Raw genomic sequence first — 24,879 nt, forward strand, 5'->3', positions numbered from 1 at the left:
GTTATTTTTTATTTTTTCTTATTTTTTTTTGTTTTTACATATAAAACATTTATAATATGTAAATATTAATGAATTCCCACTTTTGATTAAATATTATTGATATTTTTTATTTCAAAACTTTAAGGCAAAAGGGGAGAAAAATTAAAGAATAATTCGCCAAACCACTTGAATTTATGCTTTAAATCAACATAGTGGAATTAGGACTATGAACAATTTGCAAAAACTGGACTCTAGATACCTTAAAATACTGATTTCAGCAATTCTAATTATCGGGCCTTGCATTCTGTACTTTATTTCAACCTCAAAATGGCTTTTTTTACAGCAAAGTTACTTGATCATCACTTTAAGTTACATACTTTTTGTACTTATGACAGTTTTCATGATATCTACATTCCTGAAAAATCCGGGAGTAATAAATCCATGTTCCAAACTCAATAATCCACCTTGTTCCTTAGATTTACAGGTAAATGCACAAATTATTAAAGTCAAATTCTGCTTTCAATGTAAAATCATCAGACCTCCAAGGAGTGTCCACTGTAATATCTGTAATCACTGTGTTGATAGGTTTGATCATCATTGTCCCTGGGTAGGGACATGTATAGGAGCAGGAAATTACAAATTATTTATGTCATTCATCTCAACCCTGTTTTTACTTGAACTAGTCATGCTTATTGGATCATGCAAAATGGTTAACCACTTTACTTACGAAGCTATAAAAGTGCTAAATCTGGGAAATTCGACAAAAATCTTTGTCCACACAATGAATAACTCTGCTGGAGCTTCTGTAGTTGTCGGGTTTGCCTGCTTTACCATCCTATTTTCGCTATCTCTCCTTATATTCCATTGCTACATTGGCGCCATGAACAAGACCACATATGAAGAAATTAAAAAACTTTACAATGAAACTTCAAATCCATGGTACTCTGGAATCTCAAGAAATATTGCTGAATTGTTTTTAAGTCCATCTCCAAAACTGACTTAATAATACGTTTATTTGCTGTATTTTAAAGTATACCATCTATTTATAACTGATCTAATCAGCGCCAGACACTTTCTGTTTAAACTGCCAAGAAGTTCAATATTAAAAAAATAACTCATTTAATTATCTCTTTATAATCACTTACTCATTAATAGAGCATTGGTTACTTGTTGCACATAATTATCAACTCCAGTATGGATATCTCCTACCCCGAAGAAACTGAAGGAAAAAATCCTCTTAAACTGAATCTTGCAAATCGGGTTTCTGAAAAACTCTCTAAAACTGGAATCTGGCAGAATATTAATGTGGAATGGTCAAAAAACTTTAATTCATATATTGTTACTGTTGCTCAAGTTTTATTTGGTTCCGAACAATATCTCAAACTTTCGACTTTTATTCCACTTAGTGACCTAGACCATATTCACACCTCTTTTTTCCAAAATCTGGAACAAGACTCAAAAGAAATTCTACCTTATATCAACTCCAAGCTCGATCATCAGTACGTCCTTGCTATTGTTAGTAATGACGATGAACTTATTCTTCAGTCAATCAATTTTGATCTTAAGAAAATTGAATAATTTAAATTTTATTCAATCAATCCAAACTTTATTACATTTTGTTAATTAATTTAATTTTCAACACCATATAATGCTATTCCTCCACATAAACACATACTTGCAACACCGGTACTAAAACTATTCATTATTTTCATCCACATGAAAATAATAATTGCATGCAATCAAATATATAAATGTAATACCGGTTAAAATATTTTAAAAATTAAGAGGCAAAAAGTTTCTCTATATATAATTAAATTAAATGTGTATAGTAAGACTAATAGGTAAACTAAAGTTATATTACTTTCTATTTGCTAATTTTAAGATAGCCTCTTCGTTTTTTAGTTCTAGTTCCCTCGTGATATACTCAAAATCCCGTTTAATATCGAAATTGTAATCTCTTTCCAATGGAATCTAGTGAAAATTAGTGGTTCAGAATAAAATTTTAAACATAAAGATTAATATTCAATATAACTCACCATGTCATTCAACTCACAATCAATCTTCTCCTCCTGAATCTTTGACATCACCTTCTGAAACTTGGTTGACGGCTCCTCAAAAACTGTAAAACATTTGCTTCTAGGTTTGTAATTCCTAAAAATCAAGTTTTTTTCTTTCATTTTACCACTTTTATTTTCCCACCTCAAAATTTTTTGTTAGTGAAAATTGGCGCCAAGCATATTTAAAGTCTAAATATACATTTTCAGAACAATATTAAAGATAAGAACAGAAAATCCTTCTTCTTGGCTTTCACCTCCAATAAATATAAGAGGAAGCAAGAATAGGGATTTAATTCATTTTATTTCAGAAATGTCTGAGATACACTTCCAATGTATAGGATCTAAGCACCTTCTTTCCCCTCCATCTCTAGTACTAACATATAATGGAAATAAATGCTTGATTAATGTTGGTGAGAATGTTCAAAGATACTGTTTTGAACATAAAATTAAGCTTTCAAAATTAAGGAGTATTCTTTTAACAAACATATCGGTTGAAACTATTGGAGGTCTTCCAGGACTTCTTTTAACATTAATAGGGGTTGGTGTTCAAAAGCTTCGAATTGTGGGGCCAGAACCCATTACTCAGTACTTGCTTATGTTTGGGTATGTAATTAAAACTCAGAAAAAACAAGAAAAGTCTCTAGTTACTGTTATATCCATTAATTCCCAAGAAATTTCTGATCATTTTGATGGGGTAAAGTCTGATCTAGAAATTGAGATTATACAGATAATGCAATCATCATCTTCTGGCCCTCTAAAACTTGATTTGGATTGCGAAGTCTCTCTAGAATGTTATCTAAATCAATCTTTGTCAGGAATTCATAATTATTTAAATTCTGAATGCAATGATAATCTAAGTTCCAAAAAAAGATGTACTGAGGGCTCTTCTTCCTGTTTCTCTACCCCATCAATATTATATATGTTCGAGTTTCCTGAGAAAAGAGGAAAATTTGATATTCTTAAAGCTAAAAAACTAGGTATTCCTCCTGGTCCTTTATACTCCAAACTAAAGAATGGAGAAAGTGTTCAATTATCTGATTCAAAAATTATTCAACCCAATGACGTTTGTTCCCCACCTATAAAGTTACCCTGGTCAATTATTTTTCATACCCTAAATCTTACAGAACTTGAATTTTTCCGCTCCATTATCTCCCATATTCTAGGCTCAAAAGGCTTTGATATATCAGATAATACTCTTGAATCTAATATTTCTTTGAATAATTATCACAATTCTTTATCAAACTTTTATATATTCCATTTCCAAGCAGACTATGACTCTTCTTTAGGTTCTTATACAAATATCTTAAAGCTTGATTCTTGCTTTATCCAAAATAGGAATTACTTATCCAAGGGAATTATCAGGATTGTAAAGCTAAATGAAAGATTAAATTTACTCAAAGAACAAGAGATTAACCCTTTTATGACTTCTTACTTTCTCCAAGAATTCCTGAACCACATTTCTCCCCATATATTCCCCATTTCCCCTGCCAAAGTTGACGAATTAGCTTGGAATCAACAGTTTTTCATTTCATCAAATCAGAAGTCTGTCCAAAACACCAACTCTCTTGCAAACATTCAAAAGAAAAGAGCCAAATTTGCTCCGATCTCACAGGAATCAGAAAATCAAATTTTATTCTTAAAACAAGAATTTGAATTCATTTTTTCTAATTATATAGAAATAAATCCAAAAACAATTTTTCCTTTACTTTACGTTCTTGGAACCGGATCTGCAATTCCTTCCCCATACAGAAACGTCTCTGGGTGCCTTTTGCGTCTTGACGATAATACGAGCATGCTATTAGACTGCGGGGAAGGCTCCATTTCACAGCTTTTCGTCCTATGTAAGTATGATTTGGACTTATTTTTTAAAGTTATTGCTTCAATTAAGATTGTTTTCATTTCTCATACACACGAGGACCATTTTTTGGGTATTTTTAATCTTATACAACTAAAGAATATAGTAAATATTAAGCAAAGAACCGAAAATGTCTCAAAACTGACCCAAAATAGTAGTTTCCATTATCTTAAGTATCATAAAAACCCTGAAGAAGTCAAAGAAATCTACTTTAATGATCAAATTAGAAGCAGAGATTTTGGGAACTTGGTAATTATTGGACCAAAAAAGATAGAAAATATATACAATCTATTCCAAGAGAAAATTACATTAGACAAAAGAAAAAGAATTGGGGATTGTGAAATCTATTTTATAGCTATAGATAAAAGAATGAATAGAAACTTTGAACATAAATCAAACCAAAATCAGCTATTAGATGATTTCTTTTTAAAGCTCGAATTCTTTCCAGTTAAACATATAAGATCTTCCTATGGACTGAAAATAATGCTTAAGCTTGATAATAAGGTAGAACATGAGAAAGATTCCCCATTATTCAAAATCGTATTTTCAGGAGATACAGCTACTCCATGTGCATCCCTGGAACATGCATCAAAGGATTGTGATGTTTTAATACACGAGGCAACTTTTGAGGACAGTTTATTAAAAGATGCTCAAGAAAAAAATCACTCTACTGTTTCAGGAGCAATAGGAACAGCCTATAATAGTTCAGCAAAGTTCCTTCTTCTTACTCATTTTAGTCAGAGATACTTTAGCATGCCAAAAGTTGAAATGGAGAATGAATTTTTTAAGAATTATTTTTTAAATAAAACGCTTTGTATGATGGATTTGATGGTAATTCCTCTACAAAATTTGGGAAAGCTGGTAATGAGATTCCACGATTTAAATGATTTAATTAGGGATTATTTGCCACAAGTTTAAACAAACCAAGACACTGTCTTTGTTTTTCTTTGAATCGTCGCTTTCAACTATCATGCAATCCCAAACGTCATAATCCTCAATGATAATTCTTCTGATATATCCATTATGTGACTTTTCTCCAAGATTGTAACTAATCTTAAAAGTGTTTCTTTCTGTGATATCTTTAATGGAAGATTTAAAAACATCCTCTTTAATTATATAAAAGGGAGTAGTTGGTTTGAAATTAAAGATTTCAAAGCTCCTTCTTTGTAAATGGCTTAATCTCCCAGCAGGAAGTCCACTGTTTTGCCCACCCAAATTTAATGGTAGAATTAGAGATATATATCGAGTCTCATTTTGAGATTCTTTATCGTAATTTAAATTCTTTTTAATAAATGTCTCACGGGACTCAGCAATAGTAAAAGTAGAATCTGCAATCATAGCATCTCTGTAAGAGTTAGAAAGATTGTTATTTTTGATTCGATTTGAAGTCCTCTTCCTCGAAAAACATTCAATGTTTAATTGTTGAATGTTTTCAAAGCTTTCTTTCAATTTGTCTACCAATTCAACAACTTCATCTGCACAGGATGAGTTTTGACGAGAATTAACTTGACAATTAATCAGAATAAACGGAGAAATAGTGACTTCACTTTCTTCTTGGATGTTGTTAGAGTTAAGATCAGAAAGTTGATTGTTAATTAAATTTCCTACATTATAACAGATATTCATAACTTTGATTTTCTCTATATTTGCCATATGGTCTGGGATTTCGGTAAATTGCTCAATTAATTTAAGCATTGCAGTATTAGCCTTCCTATTCTTGGTCAAAATTGAATTCATCCAACAAAGGTTAACCAGAAAATGCCCAGATTTGAAATAATATAACTGATCCATCTGCTTAGGAATTTGCTTCTCAAGACTCTCAAGCTGTTTTTCATAGTTTTTGCCAATTATGGATATGAATTCTTCTTTGCTATAAATAAAACCATTACTTGGGGACAGAATTGAGTCCTGATTTGAATTTGAACCAACATTTCCTCCTGAAGAAATAGTGATTAAATCCTCAGGAACAATACTTTGCATCCATATTTTTAAATAAACTGCTATTGCTGAGATTCTTTTATTGAAAGATGATGAAATAATGTCTCCCAAAGGAATGTGAGTTTCATCCTCGGGTGGTTCAATACCACCTAAAGCTTCCAACTCTCTTATCCAGTTAGAATAATTCTGAGAGATCTGCTTGTCAATTTGTACACCAAAAATGTGTAGGGAATCCATTGTGGTTTCGCAAACTGTCTTGATTAAAATAGTTATTTTCTTGAAAGTTTCTTGAGACGAGTAGTAAGTAACATCCACTCCTTTAATAAATTGGTCAAATACCTGTGTGGATAAATCGAACATTTTGTCTAAAATAGAAAAATGAGTTTGACTATCATTCAGAACACAAACAATCATAGGAAATGTGATTTTAAGATAAATCATTGAAATTTCTTTTATTATGTTGAGTGCTGAAAAGTAAAAGAATTGCTTTTCCAAATCCATTTTGATCAATGATATGTTAAAAGGAACAAAAACTGGTTTATTCTGTCCAATAGATTCCTGCACATACTTGGTAGTATTGAATATTTCATGCTCTAACTCTTTTCCGTGGAATGTACTTTTTAATTTCAACTTTAACTGAAATTCACAAAAGTGATCTTCACAAAGAGAATTGATTAAGCTTTCTATTTCCTTCTTCTTACTCACAAACTTATAGTTAGGCTCAGAAGACTTAATTATAGATTTAGAAGATGAATTTGTTCCCAATGTTTTCAATTTCAGAAAGTTGTGAATCTCGGCAATCTCTGGAGTAGAAGTAAGATTATAAGGGGAGTTTCCTTCAATTGATAAAGTACATAAAGGATTATTACATGGAGTTGGATGACTGATGAAATTGTTATTAAGACTATCCATGCAACTTGGAACAATCAAAACCGATTTATTTAAGGTATTTTGAGTATTTACATTATTAAACAAAAAGTATTTGTTAGAAAATCGGTCAACCCCTATAAAATGATCATTTCTTCCAATATTGTTCTTTTTCTTTTGACTGTTATATACATTTTCAAAAAATTCTTTTCCTATCTTTCCATCTCCAAGAGTATCAATAGACCAATTCAATATTTCAAAGAATGATTCACTATCTAAAGTACAATAATTGTTTTTTTCTTGTTTTTTTAATTGTGTTGGTGAATTTTGATCTGCTGTAATACCATTAACTTCCACTTTAGTCTCATCTACCAATAGGTTTTCACCATTATTATAATCATCAAAAGAATTTTCATCCAAGTAATCGCCGAAATCACTTATACTGGATTCATTCATCTTTGCAAGGATTTTGTCTAGGACCACGGGCCAAGAAACACTATCTATAACTGATCTTGAAACATTAAAATTATCTAAAAACTTGAGCTTGGATTCATTATTCTTGGAATCATTTTCTGAATCGGAATGTTCTGAATCATTTCTAATTGAAGAGTAACTTCTCTTGATGCTTGAATTAATCTTTCCTACTTGGTTAGAATCATCCGGATTATTTTTTTTAGTATTAAAAACTCTCTCAGAAATAGCATTAACAAGACTTTTTATTGTTGAAAATAATGTGCTTTGAGGAAAAACTTGAATCACTTCAATCAGACTACAAATCCCTTGCTGACTAATCAGGCCGGAAGCTTTTTCTTCTTTTAGTTTTCCAATAACTTTGTTAAATTCGAAATATATCTGATTTAAAATTTCCAATGAAATACATCTGGACTTCTCCAAAACAAAGCTTTTTGATTGGAATGATTGAATACTAAGTAATGAGCTTGAATAAATAGGTAATTCCAGGAAGTCTCCAAACGAATTACAGAAATCTGAAATCTTGAGTATTTTCTGACAAGTCCCAAAGCTTTCTGTGAAATTTCTGAACTTAACTAGAGTAAATTTGAGAAAATCTTCGCTTTTATTTGTAGAGCTTCGTCTTTTTTTTGGATTAACATTGGTTGTTGTACTAGCTCCTGAACTAGACTGTAATTTATTATTACTGAAAATCTTTTCTGAAAGTTCATTATTTTGCAACAAACTATTAATATTCGAACTAATATAGTTCTCATCTAAAGTAGAATCCTCACTCAAAATCATCTTTGTAAGCTTGTTCTTCATTGAAGTAATTATCTGATGTCCCAAAGTTTTTGATAAATTGTACTTTTTAGAGTAACTTTGTAAGTAAAACTCTATAAAGGGAAACATTAATAAAACTTCTTTCTCAGATAATCCTACTACAAATACGGGTTCTCCCCATGTAGTTGTAGGTTGATCACTAACAAGGTTGGCATCTTTATTAGCCTTCTTAGATGGACTTGATGTTTCGCTAGCTGGGTCCGAGTTAATTTCAGGAATCTGTTCAGAATCCTGCTCTTCAGTTGGTTGTTTAGGGATAGACTTTGCAGACTTTTCAACAACCTTTCCAGTAACTTGGTCAAGGAAGGTCTTGTATCCTATTCTATTTGAATTAGGGGAAGTTAAAGTCTTTATCAATCTTGAAATAACTTCAAATTTAATTTTCGCAGACGAAAACAATTTTGCATATTTACTTGCTGGCCAGCATAACCTATAACATGTTTTTGAACTTCCATTTTCAGACATACTATTAACCCAAATATACGGGGTATCGAATAAATTACCTCCAAACTCAATAGTCCAAGAATGGATTCTGCAAGTAATTTGGAAGGTCTTTAATTCTGACTGCTTTAAAATGGATTTTGGTATTTCCTTAATCTTCTTTGGTTTGTAACTTCCTCCACCCTTTTGACGGACTCTCTGTAACTTCCTAAAATTGTCTTTAAGAATTGTAGTCTTTTCTTTCTCGTAGTTGAGAATGTATTCATATGGGATTAAAGTGCCAATAAGAGTAAGTTCTTCACAACTCTGATCTTCAGCTGGTTTTTCCGTGCCTACCTCATTTAAACCACCATTTATTTCGGAATCTCCTACTTTTACAAAAGAATCAAGGGTTCCCTCCTCATTCATAAAGTAGATACTTTCAAATTTGTTTGGTAAACAGTCCAATGGCATCATCCTAGAAAGTTTGTTGTTATAAATAGAAAACTCCGCAATATATCTATAAGTTATACCGTAGTCTCCGCTTAATGTTACCTCTTCTGGAATATTATCTTCGGATGTTAACTCATGTCTAAGCTTAAACCCTCCTCCCTCACTCACATTACTTGACAAGCTTGAACGCTTCTTTTTGGTAGAAATTTTGGTATTATTGCCTTCATTGAAATTTGAATTCAAGTAAGTCATATTTACATCATCGATATAGTTGCTATTTTCATAATAGTTCTGGTTGTATAAATTATCTGAACCAGTTATTTCGTTGTAATTATTCTCACTTTCCTGGGGGAAAACATAATCTGGAATTACGTCCTCCTCCATTCTAAATTGGTTATCTTCTTCATTGTAAATAGAGTCCGAAAGTTTCATAGAAATTTCAAAAGAGTCCATTGTACTGCCACAATCAATATTCGAAGACATTTTTTCCGCATTAACTTGCAACTTTAAATGATATTTATAAATAAATATGTACCAATTAACTTGTTAGTTTTCCAAAAACTCTGTTTTTAACGCGAAAATATTTTTTACTCTGCTTCCTATATGCTATTTTATAATAACTCCAAAATACACATATGTATTTATAAATTTATACGTAATGTTTGCTTCTCAAATGTGCTTCAAGTTCATTTATACCAACAATTTAAGGAGTGTTAATATTCAACACAAAACTTCAATTGTGCAGAATCCAACTGAGTCTGAATTTTTTACTCCCTATTTTCGTACTTTCTCATAAAATACTTTAATTCCTACACCTTTGACTTTTTTTGCCAAGTAACCTGTTCTCCTCCCACGGCGCTACATGACTAGACAAGCTTATATTAAAACAGTAAGTAATGTAATAATTCAAAATAAACTTAATAATTATTCCTTTTTTAAAAAAAGTTATTACTACTTCCATTTGAAAAATTCATTTTTTGTTTTCCACTCATTTTTACAGCTAATTAAAATAGAATTACGTGAAACTGCTAAATGCATGCATACACGTGTATAGTTTTTTTAACCATATTCCGAGCATTTATGTGGAAAAGCAACGGTATGGAAAAAAATGATCAGCTTAAAAGGAATCATTTTTTTGTTCGAATCCAGTCGACCTCAGGGCGTTGTGTTTTTCTCAAAAATTCGTTGCATTTATTAAAATGATCACACCCTGAAAAAGCATTTGACAGGATTTGATATATCAAAGTGCGTTAAATTTAACCTAAATTACTTTATTTATATTAGAAAGTCAAACTTACCTATGAATTTTTTTTGTGAAAGTGGGGAAGGATGAGCAGACTCTAAAACCAAATGTTTTTTTCTGCAAACATTCGAGGCTTTAGCTTGAGCAGACCTCCCCCAAAGCATGAATACCACTGGCCTTTCTAATTTGTTAATATGTGATATAACCTTAGATGTAAAGGTATCCCAACCCTAAATAGTTGGTAAAAGTAATTATTTTGACATATTCAAAGAATTAGTTTCTTTTCTATATTTGTGATTGTACTATTCAAACTTACAAAATCCTTGTGAGACATTGGCTTTCCTTCTTCAACCGAGAGTAAAGAGTTTAAAAGAAACACCCCTTGTTCAGCCCAAGATGTTAGGTCCCCATGACCGGGATTCCCTTTCCCTATTTCTTTGTATATATTTCTAAGACTCGGAGGAATTGGGACACCTTTTGGGACTGAGAAACTAAGTCCCATGGCCTGTCCAGGCTGATGATATGGATCTTGCCCCAAAATTACCACTGATATTTTATTTAATGGAGTAGCCTTAAAACAACTAAACATTTTGTCGCTTGGTGGGTACACTTTAACATAATTTCTTCTTTCTTGTACCTTCTTCATACAATTAACAAAGTAGGGTTTCCTTAACTCATCTTTAAGAACCTCAAACCATTCATCTCCAAAATACTCTCTCAATTTTGATTCACTCGGATAATATTCTTCACTCTCTTTCTTAAACCCCTTACTTAATCCATTTTCTGTTCCTAACATACATATTTTCTTATTCTTTACTCCTAAGTTGTTCCCAGAGTTATCATCGCATTTAATATTATCCCCAGAAATATTCTCTGAGCCTCTTTTATTAAAGTATGACAGTATTGATTTCTGACCCATTGTTTTCTTCTATATTTTTAATTACATGTGATACAATAATATTTCAGCGCCAAATACTTGTATAACAAAATTTTAGAAAACATGGAAATTAAACAGAAATTAGGGATTAAAATATGGGGAAAACTAATTGAAGTTTCTATATAATATCTTTATGCTTTCACTAAAACTCCCCCTAACTTTTTTCTCAAAGAACCTATAAATGGACTATAAGTTAGAGAGAAAGCTGAGTAATATAACAGTGTAGTCTGTTATAAAATGTAAAAAGATACCCTAGCTTATTCCATATCGATGTTTCCAAAACAAGTTAGTTCTTCGTTGTGAAGGCAAGCAATTGGTTTTACTTCAAACTTGACTGAAGGGATATCTAAATGTTTAAGTAGCAAATACTGGTACTTATTCAAAGGACTACCTTCCTTGCATATGATAACCTTACCCTCCTCCGAACCTAGAGGAGTTGGCTTAAGCTGAGGAAATTGTTTTCTCATATAGAATTCTGCATTTCTATACAGGCATTCCAAGTCTGTGTTTGGCTCAATAACACAAGTAATGTCAGAAAATGAACCTTCTCTACCAAACTCCATCGTACAGCTCTCTTCTAATACTTTATTCAAATCACTAGGAGCAAGGTCTGTGAAGATAAGACCTCTTTCACCATGGAGAAAAGAAGAGATTTTATGAGCATTCTTCGCAGATTCTGAATCCGAGTCTGCTCCAAACGCAACCTGAAGAAGCTTGTTCTTCCCGATTAAAAGCTTTCCTGGTTCTAATCTAACTCTGAGCTGCTTCAAAGCAGCATTTCTCTGGTTCTTTAGCTTAACAACATAAACAAACTTAAATTTACCAATGTACTCGTGCACGTTTTCAATGATTTCTGACTTATCTTTTCTCTTCTTCTTTAGATCCTTAGTCACAAGAACCTTCTTTACTCTCTTTGATTTTGCCATTTTCCTCTAACCTGCTTTCTTTTTTCCTCAACCAAAAAAAACTCTTTTCAAATTTAATCAATCTGTGACTATTACCTATATATCTACATACCCTGTTTTGGCGCCAAATGTGTCTCTCCTTAAAAAAAATGCAATTATTGGGCATGTAAAAACAAATATAATCTAAGAGGAAAATCATTATTTAGTATTAAATAGTTAATTAAGTAGTTTACTATAGATTTTTGAATTTTTTATTGAACACAAAGTGGTCCGAAAGCGTAATACTAGATATTAGGAATGTTTAGAAAGTGCGAGCTGATCAGCTGAGATTAGAACTAGCATCTCTTTAAGGAGCTTATGAATCTTTTCTGCAGAGCTCGCCTGAATGCCGTACATAGAAGTCAGGGAATTAACAAGGGAATTTATGATGTGGAAGTTACAAAAGATGGCATTGTGTACATCGTCTGGAATGCTGTTACCAATGCTGTCGTTACTTCTACAAAGCTCAAACAATGAGACGACATACCCTTCAATGATTTTTGGTAGAAATCCAACATTGGAAGAGTTTATTCCGCTCTCTGACTTTGGGATGAATTTCTTGGATTCTATATACTCTTTAGCTGAACGATAGAAACCTTTTTGAATTAGTACAAATGTGTGAACAATCTCATTCAGATACTTAACTTCGTCCAGCTTAGTCTGAACTGTAAGTCCCTGGTGTAAATAGGTAGAGTCAGAAGATACTTTGTTTATGATAGTCTGGAGTTTATCAAAGAAAAGTTGTTGTCTTGTGTTGAGAGTAGTGAAAGAGTAACATACTGGTAGTTTTAAACAGTCCAGAATGGTGTCTAGAACCTCCTCCAAAAGATTTGCTTCCATGAAAAATAGAATTGAAGTAATATAATGGCCTCTATTCTTGGCTAATCTTGCTATAATGCTGTTTATTTCTTCGCAAATCTCTGAATAATCACTTGTGTTCATACTATCATATGTATCAAACTTAACAAAAGACTTTCCTTGTTCGATATAAGTGTGGAAACTGGCACTATCAGTGTAATCATCTTCTACAATATCATGTAAAAGACTGAACTCCACGTAATCCTGTAGGATTTTTGTTCTCATAGATTCTGGGAAAAGTCTTGCAAGCTTTGCAACAAAAAGGAAAGGTATATTGAAGTTTTTAATAGATTTCTGAAGGACTTCATATAAGCTCAGTACTCTTTCTTCTGGTTCAATTAGGTCAGAGAATGAATAAAAAGCTCCCATCTGGTCGTTTTCTGTTCGTTTCCAAAGAGGAATTAATCCAGCAATAGCTAAGTAAAGTACCCATTGAAGTTGTATAATCTTTAATTCGTGATGAGAGGAATATATCCACCTCATTGCTTCCCCAAAGTGTAGAGTATAGCACATAAGTCTTGCCATGTTTAGGCTTGTCTGCTCCTTAATGATCCTATCATTCTGACTTAATTTATTGTTTACCTCTCTAGATATACTTCTTTCATGCAAATAAGAAGTTTGGTTACGATTTGAGCTGTACTTTGTACTACTTCCCAAAACCTCTCCTCTCCTAGATGTATGAGTTAGTAAGAAAGGACTTACTTCTTCTTGGTGATGAATGGACAAATCAGGGCTTGAGGATTCCCCTCCATGAGGGGAGAATTGATCTCCCTGATTTCTGAGCTTATTGTACAAAGTATTTAACTCCTTTGCTGATTCATTATCGTCATTTGTCTTAAGGATAATATGAAGCTGATACCAAATATAATCCTCCACATTTGTATTAGGAAGAAGCTTCATCAAATTTAAAGACTGAGACGATGCATTAATTATGCTGAATATGATCTGATAATAAGCCTGCTCTCTAAAGTCTGCATCTTGGCTAGGCTTGGAGTAGAACATAGAGTTTAGCTCTCTATACTCTTTGCTGGAGTAAAGGTCTCTATTGAAGTCAAATTGAACACACTGTTTGATCCAGTTCTCTTCTCCAGAAATAATATCGTCACAAGTTTGAGAAATCAGCAAAGAACTGCTCGTTGAGAGAAGAATTGCTGCCAAGCATTTACATACCAGGGAGAAATTTTGAGGTACATGGGAGAATTTGAATGCCATATCCCAAAGTATCTGCCCAGAGCCTATTCTAAATGCCCAGTAGGCCAAAAACCAATAGTGAACCTGCTCACTAGGGAAATTCATGTGATAATTCATGTTTTGTTGGTCCGTTGTATCACTTATAAACAACTTTTTGCAAAAATTAATAAAGTTTTTTAAAGAAATAAGTACGTTACTACCTGCTCCTGAACCATATCTGTTTCCCAACAAAATGTTAGAGTTATTATACAAAACATTATCAACAGCAGAAACCTCTAAAGCTCTGATTGAATTTGAAATCATCTGACGAGTTGTGTAATTATTCTTTGAGGAGTTCCCTACTAAAAGTGTTAAAAGTCTCCATAGAGATGAAATTTCTTCCTTGTACTCTACAGGAGCCAAAATAGAACCCATTTCCTGAATCAACTGGATACGAGAATTAAAAGAGGAAAGACACATCTTCTGGATAGATATATATTTGTCTGAAGTCAAATCAGAAATACTAATATTAGGGATAATCTCAGAAAGAAGATAATAGTACTCATTAACAGAGTCTTCACTTCTTTTAGAACCAATTCCATGTTCCTGAATTGTCTCAAATTGTGGTTTCCTGTTATTAAGTAAAAGCCCGAATTCTGGCCTATTAGATAACTGAGAATTCTCACTACAGTATCCTGACACAATATTAGGTTTCTGGCCATCAAGGATCTTGGACTTCCTTTCATTCCATTCAGTAGAAAACAAATCAAAAATTTCTGAGTAATAAATTTGGAAAATTGAGGTTGTAGACTCATCTATTAAATACGAAAGGAAATTTGAATAGCTCGTTTGAAGATACTTGGGAAGCCCTCCAGACCCTAATTCACTATAGTTGTCTTTATCCTGTCCACATCCTCCTCTTTGAGGGGCCCTCTTAAAATTAAAAGCCTCTGCTAAGTATCTTCTCCTGGAATCGTAACTTTCCAGCCTGGAACTGAGGTATTGAATTGAACGCTCCAAAGTTGTGATCCCCAGATCATTTACTATTCCTTTCCCACTACTTGCTCGCTTGGATATACCAAAATACCCTGCCTCTCTTTGCTTATTTCCAAGGGAGTTTTTTGAAACATCCAAAAGTTCCTTTATTCCGCTCCAAACCACAGGTTTCAATATTGGAACAGTCCTATACGCTCTTTCCAGGGAGGAATTTATGTCCATTGAGAAGTTTGACATTTTTCCCCCTTCACTTCTTTTTTTGCTTTTTCTTCAGTTCCAGTTTTTCCAAACTTATACATGAGTTTGGCGCCTAAGTGTGGTAATAGGCTAAAAAAAAAATTAAACAATTTAAGGCAAAAAAAAAGCTAAATTTAAGAAAATGTACCAGTAAAAACTTCTTTGCAGTTTACCAATGAAGTGTTCCTGGCAACTAAAAGTTCTCTAACTCTTCACTGTTCCCTAAAAATCATGTAGTTTTTTACACTAAGTAATATTCAATACCAGCTATAGAAATGAGCGATACCACACCAATCTCTCAATTAACATACAAGGCATACCAACATCCTAATGACAAAATAATTAATTTTTTCACTTTTCACTCTCCTGAATTTTTCTTTACAAAAAAAAATGTGGCGCCAGAATAAGTAGTGTCTAATAGTCAAAAGAGATTATTAAAAAGGCTGAAATTCAGTTAAAATTGACGGAAAAATACTGAATACGGAAAAAAATACCCACTTTTAAGAGATCATATTAAGACATCTAATAGTTAGCTTTAAAAAATAACCAATCATCCACTTTTCCCCCGAGTATTATAACATATATGTCGAAGGTAAAACGGGAAAGAGCAATAGTTTATGTAGGCCACATTCCATTTGGGTTGTTTGAGCCTCAACTCAAGGAGTATTTTTCCCAGTTTGGAAAGATTTTGAGGATTAAGTTGAGTAGGTCCAAGAAGAATGGTCACTCGAAAGGATATGCATTTATTGAGTTTGAATCTATGGAAGTAGCTCAGATTGCAGCCTCAACCATGAACAACTATATTATATTCAAAAGAAGCCTCAAATGTCATGTACTTCCTAAAGAGAGTATTCACCCATACATCTTTATCAAGTCTAAGAAAAAAGTTTCTCCTGAATCTAACAAAACATTATCTGAAGAAGAAAAACAAGCCAAGACTAAGAAATCGGTCATTTCAAAGAAGAAGAAACTGCTTAAAATTACTAAAATTTTAGAAAAGGAGAACATAAACTACGAACTCCCCTCCGTGTAGTTATATCTCTCTATATTGTATTTTTTTATAACTTTTTTTTCAATTTATTCTCTTTTATTCTCCTTCTGTAACTTTTATTTTTCTTCTCTTCTCTTAGTTATCCTGCAATTTCAACTCGTTTCATTCCAATATCCCCTTTTTCTTTTATTTTTTTGAATTCTTCATCTTTCTAAGTTCAGACCAATCCAGTTACTTTTTTTTAGTTGAAATTAATCCTTTTTAAATTTATATACCGGTGTTTGGCGCCAAACCCTGGTAATAATAGACTTGAAAAAAGTAGTTAATGGGTCAAAATGGAGGAAAGAGGAGGAAACAACAAGAGAAGAAAGGCTAATTTAGAGAGATCTGAATTCGGATCTCCCTCTTTAGAGGTTTCTTTAAAGGACAAGGAATCATATACTCTCATAGAAAGATTTAATTCAAGATTTGAGAATTATTATAGATTACAGCAAATATGCCCAGAAAAGGAGTTTCAGGATTTTATGAATTCACTTTCCTCTCCACTTCCGACATCTCTGAGAGTTAATGTTTCTCACTCACTTCACTCATTATTGGAGTTTCTTCTCATCTTAGAATCAGAAAAACTACTTAATGAGACAAAGGCAGATGATAACAGTCCTATTTTTAAGGAAAAAAGACTAAGTAAAAACTCCAAGTCTTATTTATTAAACCAGTACTCCAGAAAAATGCTTAAGAGAGAGTCTCGACTGGCTAAGTTTCACGACCTAATAGTATCTCAAGACGAGTTTGGGACACTTTCAAGCCAGGAACTAGTTTCCATGCTACCCTGTATATGTCTAGATCCAAAACCAGGACACTCAATCCTAGATCTGTGTTCTGCACCTGGAAGCAAATCCACACAAATTTTGGATGTAATCCTTTCATCTAGAAATAACCAGCTTGGCTTAAGCTTACAAAAAGGTCTATTTATTTGTAATGATGTCAGTTCAAAAAGATTGGACACACTTTCATCCCGTCTAGCTAGAATACCGTCTCCAAATGTTCTAATTACCTGTATAGATGCATCCTTTTTCCCCAGTTTCAAACCAAGCACAAGTAATAACACTTGTTTTTTTAAATTTGATAGGATACTTGTGGATTCTCCCTGTTCTGGTGATGGGACACTCAGAAAGAATCTTGATATTTGGACAACCTGGAAACCTGAAAAAGCCTTAAGTCTTCACAAAAAACAGATTTCCTTACTTTCTAGAGCATTCAAACTTCTAAAGTATGGAGGAAGACTTGTGTATTCAACGTGTAGTCTAAACCCAATAGAGAATGAAGCAGTTATTTCCACTCTTATGAAACAGTTTCCAGAAGCCAAACTTATAGAACCCTCAAACCTGGATGAAAGTGAATTGAGTATTTCCAGAGGTCTCAAAACATGGGGAGTTTATTGTGATTTGAAAGAACAGAATGAAACCCAGCTTTTTTTTACTTTAGACAGTGTACCAGAAACTTCATTCAAGAAAAGCCTGACACAAAGTATGTTTCCAACCAAAGAATGGTCGGAATCTGGTAACTTTATGAAATGTTTTAGAATTTTGCCTCATAAAAATGATACAGGAGGATTCTTCTTTGCTATTATTGAAAAGGAAGGAGTTAAATATATGTCTCAGACTGAACGAGGATTTAAATCTTCATCTTGTAAATATGAGAATGTAGAATTGGATGATTTGGAGCTTATTTTAAGTTTCTACGGTCTTTGTAATCAGAGTGAAGAAGGATCTAATGGAGATTTTGAAAGTTTCCCACTTCAGATTAGGAGTCACCTAAAAAATGTCGAGTTTCTGGAAAAATCGTCTCTAGTGAAAAGGAAGTCTTATGATAAGACAATTTATCTCATTGGGAAAGATGTATCACAACTCATTTGCAATTATAATTTAGAATTGGATATAAGATCAGTGGGTATCAGAGCTTTTGAGTACCTTAAAGGTAGAATTTCAGGAGAGGGAAAATGTAAATGGAGAATTAACCAAATATCCTCCAATTACTTGGTTAGATTAATGAAAAGAAGACTGGTTTTTGTGAGTGTCTCACTATTAGATCTCTTGGATGATGAAAATAGATTCATAGAAGGGATTAAAATTCTGGATCTTGAAAGTAAAGGAGAGCTTTTAGGATTAAAGGAGCTTTGTTCTGAAACATCAGGTGAGAAGAAACTAGAAAGTGGAGGTATTTTAGTAGTTATTTTGCCTCCAAGTGTTTTGAAATATGGAGGAAGCAGTAAAGTGAATCCAAGTTTTCAAGAATTCTATCAGGGAGTCCCTCTTTCAGGAATTCTCTATAAAGACTCGGGAATAAGTCTTTTTGTGTCTAAGAATGAAATAAAGTCTATTAAACAGTTAATATTAATTTAGAATATGGTAGTTAACTAAGTAAATATAGTATAGAATGGCGTAGAATACTAAACCTAGTATTATTAAGTGTAAAACGTCTAGAGTCCCATACCTCCAAACATCTTCTGGAAATCGGGAGAGCCTTGGAACTTATCCATTTCTCTCATCATATTCATCATATTCTGAGGTCCTCCCATATGTTTAAAGATTCTAGGGTCAATGGCTTTTTGCATCTTTTGTATGAGTTGGGTAGGATTTTTCATAATAGATGACATATCCAATCCTCCCTTTTTCCCTAAGCCAAGTTTTCCAATCTGACCCACCATCTTGGAAAACATTTTGTGCTGAGAGAGGAGTTCTTGTACATCTTCATTGGAAGTTCCACTTCCCCTAGATATACGCTCTATTCTGGAAGCATTAATAGTCTTTTCATTATCTAATTCATTTTCTGTCATAGAGTCCATAATGACCATAAACTTCTTGAGCCTTTCTATTCCTGCCTGTTCGTCCTCTTTTGCAAGGATATTTGGACCCATTCCAGGAATCATAGACAAAAGAGCACTTGGAGAGCCCATATTTAACATATTCTGGAATTGCTCGTACATATCTCTCAATGTAAAGATACCTTGGACAATCCTATTGACCATATCTGGCTGTCTCTCCAAAGGGACAACCTCATTAATTTTAGCCATTAAGCCACTAATATCACCAAGTCCAAGTAATCTTGAAACAAATCCCTTAGTTTCAAAAGGTTCAAATTCATCGAAGTGCTCTCCAGTTCCAATAAAGATGATGGGAGCTCCAGTTGCAGCTACAGCTGACAAAGCTCCTCCTCCCTTTGCGTGGCCATCCAGCTTGGTGATAATGACACTTCCAACATCAACTGCACTGCAAAATGCCATTGCCTGGTCGTAGCAGGCCTGGCCAATATGACTGTCCATGACAAATACCACATCATCAGGGTTAGTTTCCATCACAACTTGCTCCATTTCGACAAATAAAGATGCCTCCTGTTTATGGCGACCGGAAGTATCTACAATAATTAGGTCGTAACCTTCCTTCCTGAACTCTCTGACACCATCACGAGCAATCTTAACAGGATCAGTCTCTGTGTAGCTTCCATAGAACGGAATCTTGACTTTTGTTGCATTCTGTTTAAGCTGATCAAAAGCTCCAGCTCTGAAAGTATCCGCACAAACCAAAGCCGTTTTCCAACCTCTTCTTTGATAATAGTTGGCAAACTTAGTACAAGTAGTTGTCTTTCCTGAACCCTGGAGACCAACAAAAACTATAACATTAGATTTATCTCTCTGGGGAACGTAGGGAGTTCTGCTTGGAGTCAGTATATTCACCAGCTCCTCCACAACAGCACTCTGGATCTGACGACGTCTGTTTGAACCTCCTGCCACATCCTCCTGTTCCACAGACTTCTTAATATTGTTTCTCAGCTGAGCAACCAGCTTCACATTGACATCTGCCTTGAGTAGAGCTGTTGCAATTTCTTTCAAACATAAGTCTATAGCAGCCTCGTCTACAATGGTACTTGATTGGAACTTTCGAATAGCCGAGGCTAGCTGTCCTCCCAAATCTGCCAGAACCATTGATTATACTTCAAAAAACAATTTCTCACTAAGGTGGAGTAGTTTCTAACTTGTTTGAGTAATTAATTATGGGTGAGTTTTGACAAATCCAAAGGATTTAATTTTTTTTTTAATTGCCTTTTCAGACAAATATAGCTGGGAAGAATTTCCCGCGACTTTTACAAAAATTCGAGGACCCCAAAAAATAGGTAAATTGACAGTGAAGAAGAAAAATTGTTTTCACACAGAAAAAGAAAAAACAATACCCTTTGAGAAAATGAAACATACAAAGTTTCAAGAGTTCGTAAAATCTTAGCTGGACCTGACTACAGTGATTCTCTTGTCTTAGTGTATCAATTCTATTCAATACTATTACCTATTGTTCTAAAATTAACTATAATGTTCTTGTTTGGGGAATATGGGGACTCAAAATCAAAATTTTGGCTTAATAATTTATTCCCAAATTTGTCCTCATTACCCGTTGCACTCTGGCTACCTGAATTCCTCTAGTGATAGAAAAAAGGGAGCATCTGAATGCGATACCCCTGCTAAAATGACTTGCACTGACCTTACCTGGTTCTATTTTAAGAAAGGAAACAAATTCTTCTCAAAGTGAAAATGGGATAATTAAGTCAGATGCATACTGGAGTGTTTTCTCCCCGTTGAATTTAGCTCTGAAATAGTGATAAGCAAAGTCCAACAAAATTCCTATATTGAATATTTGGACAACTATATTATAGTTCCTTGACTCATGAGGCAACCTAAAAAGAGGCATTGAGATCCAGTAGAATAGTGCCAACACTTTGAGTACAAATTCAAAGACTACAAATAGTGCCAAATGCTCTGAAACCTTTCTTGGGCTTTTAATATGAAACATATATAATTGAGGAACTAGGGCCAATGCTCTAACTGCATCGTCATAAGCCAAAAGGGAAGTGATTAGGCCAAGTCTTCTTCTGGTTCTAAACATCAGGAAGATGAAAGAAAGTGGAATGGCTAAAATGTAAAGTACAAGCCAATATAAGGAACGAGAAATGGATCCTGCAATACCAGTAGGTTTGATTTTTCCTGCTCTTTCTCCACTTCGAATAGCATCCTTATCTACGGAATTAGAACCCAGAACAGAAAGTATCCTTACAAGAATATTGAGACCAAAAGTATCATATTGATCTTCAATAGAGTTTGAGAACTTTCTCCAAACAGTATATAAGCATAGTACTGAAAGAAATGTCGAAATGATATCAATTTGAAATGACCAGTCCAACATAATTCCAGTATACAAAGAAAACCACACATTCAGAAGAGCACCACAAAATTCGGAAAAGCATAGCGCACATAAGGTTTGCATGGAAATTCCTAATGCACTCCTATCGTTGTAAACCTTATAAGTAATAACTCCATAGCAAGTAATACACATTAGAGCATGGAACCAACTGCAAGCATCATGAACCCAGACATACTTGTTCAAAGATAAATACAAAAAGTTCCCCTTATAAGAGCTTCCATTTTGTGAGGAATTTTGAGTGTTGCTGCTTCCTTGGTCCCCTGCTAAGGTTTGGGAGATGATTGCAAGGAAAATAACCAGTAAAAAACATGAAAAAATCACCTTTTTGTGAGAAGCACCTTTTAATAAAACCATCATTCTAATATATAGTTTTGAGCTTCACACAAACCGATAACATTTTGGATCGAAGCATTCAAGCGCCAGTTGCACTATCCGGTTAAAAAAAATTATCACTTAATTTTCAATACAATTTGACAATAAAAAATCAATTTGCTAAAATTGGTGAGGAGAAAAAAATCCAAAAAGAGCGGTTTACATTCAATATAGAAATTTCTTTTCTCTTTCTCTTTCTTTTTGTCTTGACTCTTTTTTACTTCTTTTATACCTTTTATCTTCTGGTTGTGTAATTTATTTTTGTGTGATATACCGCTCAACTTCCTTAATATAGCTTTAACTGAATGAATTAAACCTGAAAAAGTTTCACAAATGTACTTGCTACATATATGTATATATATATATATATATATACATATTTTTCGGTACTGTAGCATTATTTGTTGATACATTTATTGGAAATCCCGTAGTTTGATTTTACATAGTTCGAGATATCTGCTGCCTTCACCTCAGATGATTCTCTAGTTAGCATTCTTTGCACTCCTGCTCGTAGGCTGTTGTCAATACATTCCTCCACTATCATTCCTATTACTTGAGTCACCTTTCCATCCATTTTTGGATGGGGCATAGATGATGTTTTTGACTGGTTGGAACTTAATTCCTTAAGAACTCGTGAAGTAATATGAACAATTTCGCTTTCAGAGTTCATATTAAATCCTATTATAATTTTAGAGAAATCTATAACCTATGTTGCTAGTATTTGTAATTTTTCCACGGTAATTAAGCAATTTTAATATTCTTTTCTCTTTTTTAATTTTATTTCCTTCTAATTAACCTTGTTTTTACCTAATGAAATGGCGGCAAATTAATTTTAATATTGATAAGTAATATACTGCAAAGTATTACATTAAGTAGAATCATAAAAAAACAATACAAGTTTTCAAAAAAAAGTTGTTCTTTGGCCAAGTTATTTCTTATGATACTAGTATGGAAGAGAAAAATATGATCTCTCTTCTCATCTTACAATTTCTAAATTCATTCTAAACTTTGTTCTCTACAACTTGCCAAATTATTAAAACTAGAAACCACCCTCTCTCCGCTCCAACAAATATTTACTAAATTACGAGCATATTTACATGCGAATAATGCTTGAAAATTTTCTCTGTGTGTGGACAACATTTTAATACCGTCATAGAAACTATGCAAGTAGGTCAAAAATAAAGAATTGCATGCGTTGGCGGTAGAGTCAATTTTGAAAAACTGGGAAAAAATAAGGAAAATAGCAAGAATTAGAGAATATGTAAAAATTGTATGTAATAATTCATAAAATTGGGAGAAATAGAAAAAAATTGTTAATGATAGAAGAGCTTCCAAATTCGTCTGGATTCGAAATAACAATATATTTGAAATGTATTAAAAATGACATTTTCAATGGTGAATGGTCCCGAACCTTTACCTAAATGAAAATGATAAATATGGCAACAATTCAATGTGAATAAATAGAATTCCAACTAGAAAAAGAGGTTATCAAAGGAGAGAGTTGTTAAACTTTTGTTTTTAATTCATTTTGGGTCAAGGGTGAAGGTAAATTGGGGGTCTTAAAAGTTTAAGATTAAATTTTCAACATCTACGAATAAAATAAAAAAGGAACTTCAGGAAAAAGAGGATTTTCCAAGTTTTTGGATTCTCAAATTATTTTTTATTTGAAAGCTGCTTTGTATATAAAGTGTGTGATATTATTCACCCAGTAGGTAATTTAATATAAAAATAAGTACAAAATTTAGTATATTAAAGAGAAAAATTTAAAAGATTTAAATTATAAACATTATTTGTGACAATTGGATCAAAAATAGCTTTTATTAATCTTTGAAACAAACTATTTGGTTTTTGAGTAGCTAAAAGCAGAAATGTCAGCCTTTGTAGAAAGTGAGGTAAGTTAATCATAAGCTTCTGGACACCTAGGAAACATATAAGTATATTCAGCCGAAGAGAAAGTACCATTGGAGTTTATGGTTTTTTCTCTTCACTGCATTCTGCTTAGCAGGTGTATCCAACAGCAAATATGGGAGTATGATTATTTGCCTGACCGTGAGGGGTTCTCTTCTTCATTCAAAGTAATAGCAAGATGCACCAACCTTGTCCTATTGGACAAGACGAGCGACAGGCAAATTTGAACTCTCTCAATAACTAACTTAATAACTAATTTACAATCTTAACATATAGAAATCAGAATACATATTATCTAGAGGAAGAAGAACTGGAAGATGTCCGGATGAATATTGTAGATCAAAGTCTCCAAGCGGTCAGCCGGGAAAGTCAGTAGAGGAATTGTGTACATGTGGCAAACATGTATGCCCGAGTCCATTACAGGATTCAGTTTCTTTCCAAGCAGAGAGTTCATATAACACAGACTTTAAGCAGTGGGAACTACCAACTTTCCCAAAACCAGTTCCAGAGGAACTACCAAAGTCCGTTCCTTTTGAGTCTGACTCTAGCTATCACAGGGACTACCGCAAGTGGGAATTACCAGAGAAGGTGGTTAGGCCAGCAGAACAATTCTTAGAGTCCCCTGAGAACCGTGATTTCATGACCAGTTACAAAAGCAACTACAAACAATGGGAACTTCCGGAATTCAAGAAACCTGAGCCACCTCCGGAGGTAGTCTCCTCCCCTTACGGTAAAATCAACTCGGTATACAGAGAAAACTATCAACAATGGGATCTTCCTAAAAAAGTGGTCAATCCTTCTGAAGTTTACAATCCATCCAAGGAGGATAGAAACTTTGAGACCGTCTACAGAAACTCTTATCAAGGGGTCCAACCCCCAGTTTGCCCCGTTAGTCTCCTTCCTCCCATTCCTCATCCTCCTCCTGGTAGGCACACTATGTTCTGGGACTCAGTCTCTAAGAACTGGTACTAAATATTTCAATTAAACTTCTAGAAGAAAAAAACAGAAAAAGGGGCGTGGAGAAAGAAGTGAGAGAATAGGATATTGGGAACTTCGGCAGATCTGGCTTAGCCTCGCTCCCCTTTTGATTTAGTCTCTGAAATGACCTTCTCAAC

General features: G+C 33.5%; 14 protein-coding genes across 14 annotated transcripts; 6 read left to right on the plus strand and 8 right to left on the minus strand.

Annotated features, from left to right (window-relative positions):
• Positions 1-205: 205 nt before the first annotated feature.
• Positions 206-982, plus strand: cubi_02828 (uncharacterized protein; the record flags this gene model as incomplete). Its single annotated transcript, XM_029019839.1, has 1 exon — positions 206-982. One exon carries the CDS (start codon positions 206-208, stop codon positions 980-982), a length of 777 nt encoding a protein of 258 aa, XP_028875246.1.
• Positions 983-1,173: 191 nt separating this feature from the next.
• On the plus strand, positions 1,174-1,557 carry cubi_02829 (uncharacterized protein; the record flags this gene model as incomplete). The annotated part of the gene is made up of 1 exon (XM_029019840.1): positions 1,174-1,557. The coding sequence occupies one exon, from the start codon at positions 1,174-1,176 to the stop codon at positions 1,555-1,557; it is 384 nt and encodes a 127-aa protein (XP_028875247.1).
• A 279-nt stretch (positions 1,558-1,836) lies between these two features.
• On the minus strand, positions 1,837-2,156 carry cubi_02830 (uncharacterized protein; the record flags this gene model as incomplete). The annotated part of the gene is made up of 2 exons (XM_029019841.1): positions 1,837-1,950; positions 2,016-2,156. 2 exons carry the CDS (start codon positions 2,154-2,156, stop codon positions 1,837-1,839), a joined length of 255 nt encoding a protein of 84 aa, XP_028875248.1.
• Positions 2,157-2,346: 190 nt separating this feature from the next.
• cubi_02831 (uncharacterized protein) lies at positions 2,347-4,778 on the plus strand (the record flags this gene model as incomplete). Its single annotated transcript, XM_029019842.1, has 2 exons — positions 2,347-4,705; positions 4,750-4,778. 2 exons carry the CDS (start codon positions 2,347-2,349, stop codon positions 4,776-4,778), a joined length of 2,388 nt encoding a protein of 795 aa, XP_028875249.1.
• Position 4,779: 1 nt separating this feature from the next.
• cubi_02832 (uncharacterized protein) lies at positions 4,780-9,345 on the minus strand (the record flags this gene model as incomplete). Its single annotated transcript, XM_029019843.1, has 1 exon — positions 4,780-9,345. The coding sequence occupies one exon, from the start codon at positions 9,343-9,345 to the stop codon at positions 4,780-4,782; it is 4,566 nt and encodes a 1,521-aa protein (XP_028875250.1).
• Positions 9,346-9,989: 644 nt separating this feature from the next.
• Positions 9,990-11,024, minus strand: cubi_02833 (Uracil-DNA glycosylase; the record flags this gene model as incomplete). Its single annotated transcript, XM_029019844.1, has 3 exons — positions 9,990-10,072; positions 10,161-10,335; positions 10,422-11,024. 3 exons carry the CDS (start codon positions 11,022-11,024, stop codon positions 9,990-9,992), a joined length of 861 nt encoding a protein of 286 aa, XP_028875251.1.
• Positions 11,025-11,299: 275 nt separating this feature from the next.
• cubi_02834 (ribosomal protein) lies at positions 11,300-11,968 on the minus strand (the record flags this gene model as incomplete). Its single annotated transcript, XM_029019845.1, has 1 exon — positions 11,300-11,968. One exon carries the CDS (start codon positions 11,966-11,968, stop codon positions 11,300-11,302), a length of 669 nt encoding a protein of 222 aa, XP_028875252.1.
• A 270-nt stretch (positions 11,969-12,238) lies between these two features.
• cubi_02835 (uncharacterized protein) lies at positions 12,239-15,247 on the minus strand (the record flags this gene model as incomplete). The annotated part of the gene is made up of 1 exon (XM_029019846.1): positions 12,239-15,247. The coding sequence occupies one exon, from the start codon at positions 15,245-15,247 to the stop codon at positions 12,239-12,241; it is 3,009 nt and encodes a 1,002-aa protein (XP_028875253.1).
• A 583-nt stretch (positions 15,248-15,830) lies between these two features.
• cubi_02836 (uncharacterized protein) lies at positions 15,831-16,280 on the plus strand (the record flags this gene model as incomplete). Its single annotated transcript, XM_029019847.1, has 1 exon — positions 15,831-16,280. One exon carries the CDS (start codon positions 15,831-15,833, stop codon positions 16,278-16,280), a length of 450 nt encoding a protein of 149 aa, XP_028875254.1.
• Positions 16,281-16,573: 293 nt separating this feature from the next.
• cubi_02837 (SUN family RNA methylase) lies at positions 16,574-18,640 on the plus strand (the record flags this gene model as incomplete). The annotated part of the gene is made up of 1 exon (XM_029019848.1): positions 16,574-18,640. One exon carries the CDS (start codon positions 16,574-16,576, stop codon positions 18,638-18,640), a length of 2,067 nt encoding a protein of 688 aa, XP_028875255.1.
• Positions 18,641-18,717: 77 nt separating this feature from the next.
• cubi_02838 (signal recognition related protein) lies at positions 18,718-20,220 on the minus strand (the record flags this gene model as incomplete). Its single annotated transcript, XM_029019849.1, has 1 exon — positions 18,718-20,220. One exon carries the CDS (start codon positions 20,218-20,220, stop codon positions 18,718-18,720), a length of 1,503 nt encoding a protein of 500 aa, XP_028875256.1.
• A 586-nt stretch (positions 20,221-20,806) lies between these two features.
• On the minus strand, positions 20,807-21,841 carry cubi_02839 (uncharacterized protein; the record flags this gene model as incomplete). The annotated part of the gene is made up of 1 exon (XM_029019850.1): positions 20,807-21,841. The coding sequence occupies one exon, from the start codon at positions 21,839-21,841 to the stop codon at positions 20,807-20,809; it is 1,035 nt and encodes a 344-aa protein (XP_028875257.1).
• A 412-nt stretch (positions 21,842-22,253) lies between these two features.
• On the minus strand, positions 22,254-22,526 carry cubi_02840 (uncharacterized protein; the record flags this gene model as incomplete). Its single annotated transcript, XM_029019851.1, has 1 exon — positions 22,254-22,526. The coding sequence occupies one exon, from the start codon at positions 22,524-22,526 to the stop codon at positions 22,254-22,256; it is 273 nt and encodes a 90-aa protein (XP_028875258.1).
• Positions 22,527-23,724: 1,198 nt separating this feature from the next.
• cubi_02841 (STOP repeat-containing protein) lies at positions 23,725-24,736 on the plus strand (the record flags this gene model as incomplete). The annotated part of the gene is made up of 2 exons (XM_029019852.1): positions 23,725-23,748; positions 24,041-24,736. 2 exons carry the CDS (start codon positions 23,725-23,727, stop codon positions 24,734-24,736), a joined length of 720 nt encoding a protein of 239 aa, XP_028875259.1.
• Between the last annotated feature and the right edge of the window lie 143 nt (positions 24,737-24,879).

Source organism: Cryptosporidium ubiquitum, assembly GCF_001865345.1.
Source record: "Cryptosporidium ubiquitum isolate 39726 chromosome Unknown contig_1, whole genome shotgun sequence".
Classification (NCBI taxonomy): domain Eukaryota; phylum Apicomplexa; class Conoidasida; order Eucoccidiorida; family Cryptosporidiidae; genus Cryptosporidium; species Cryptosporidium ubiquitum.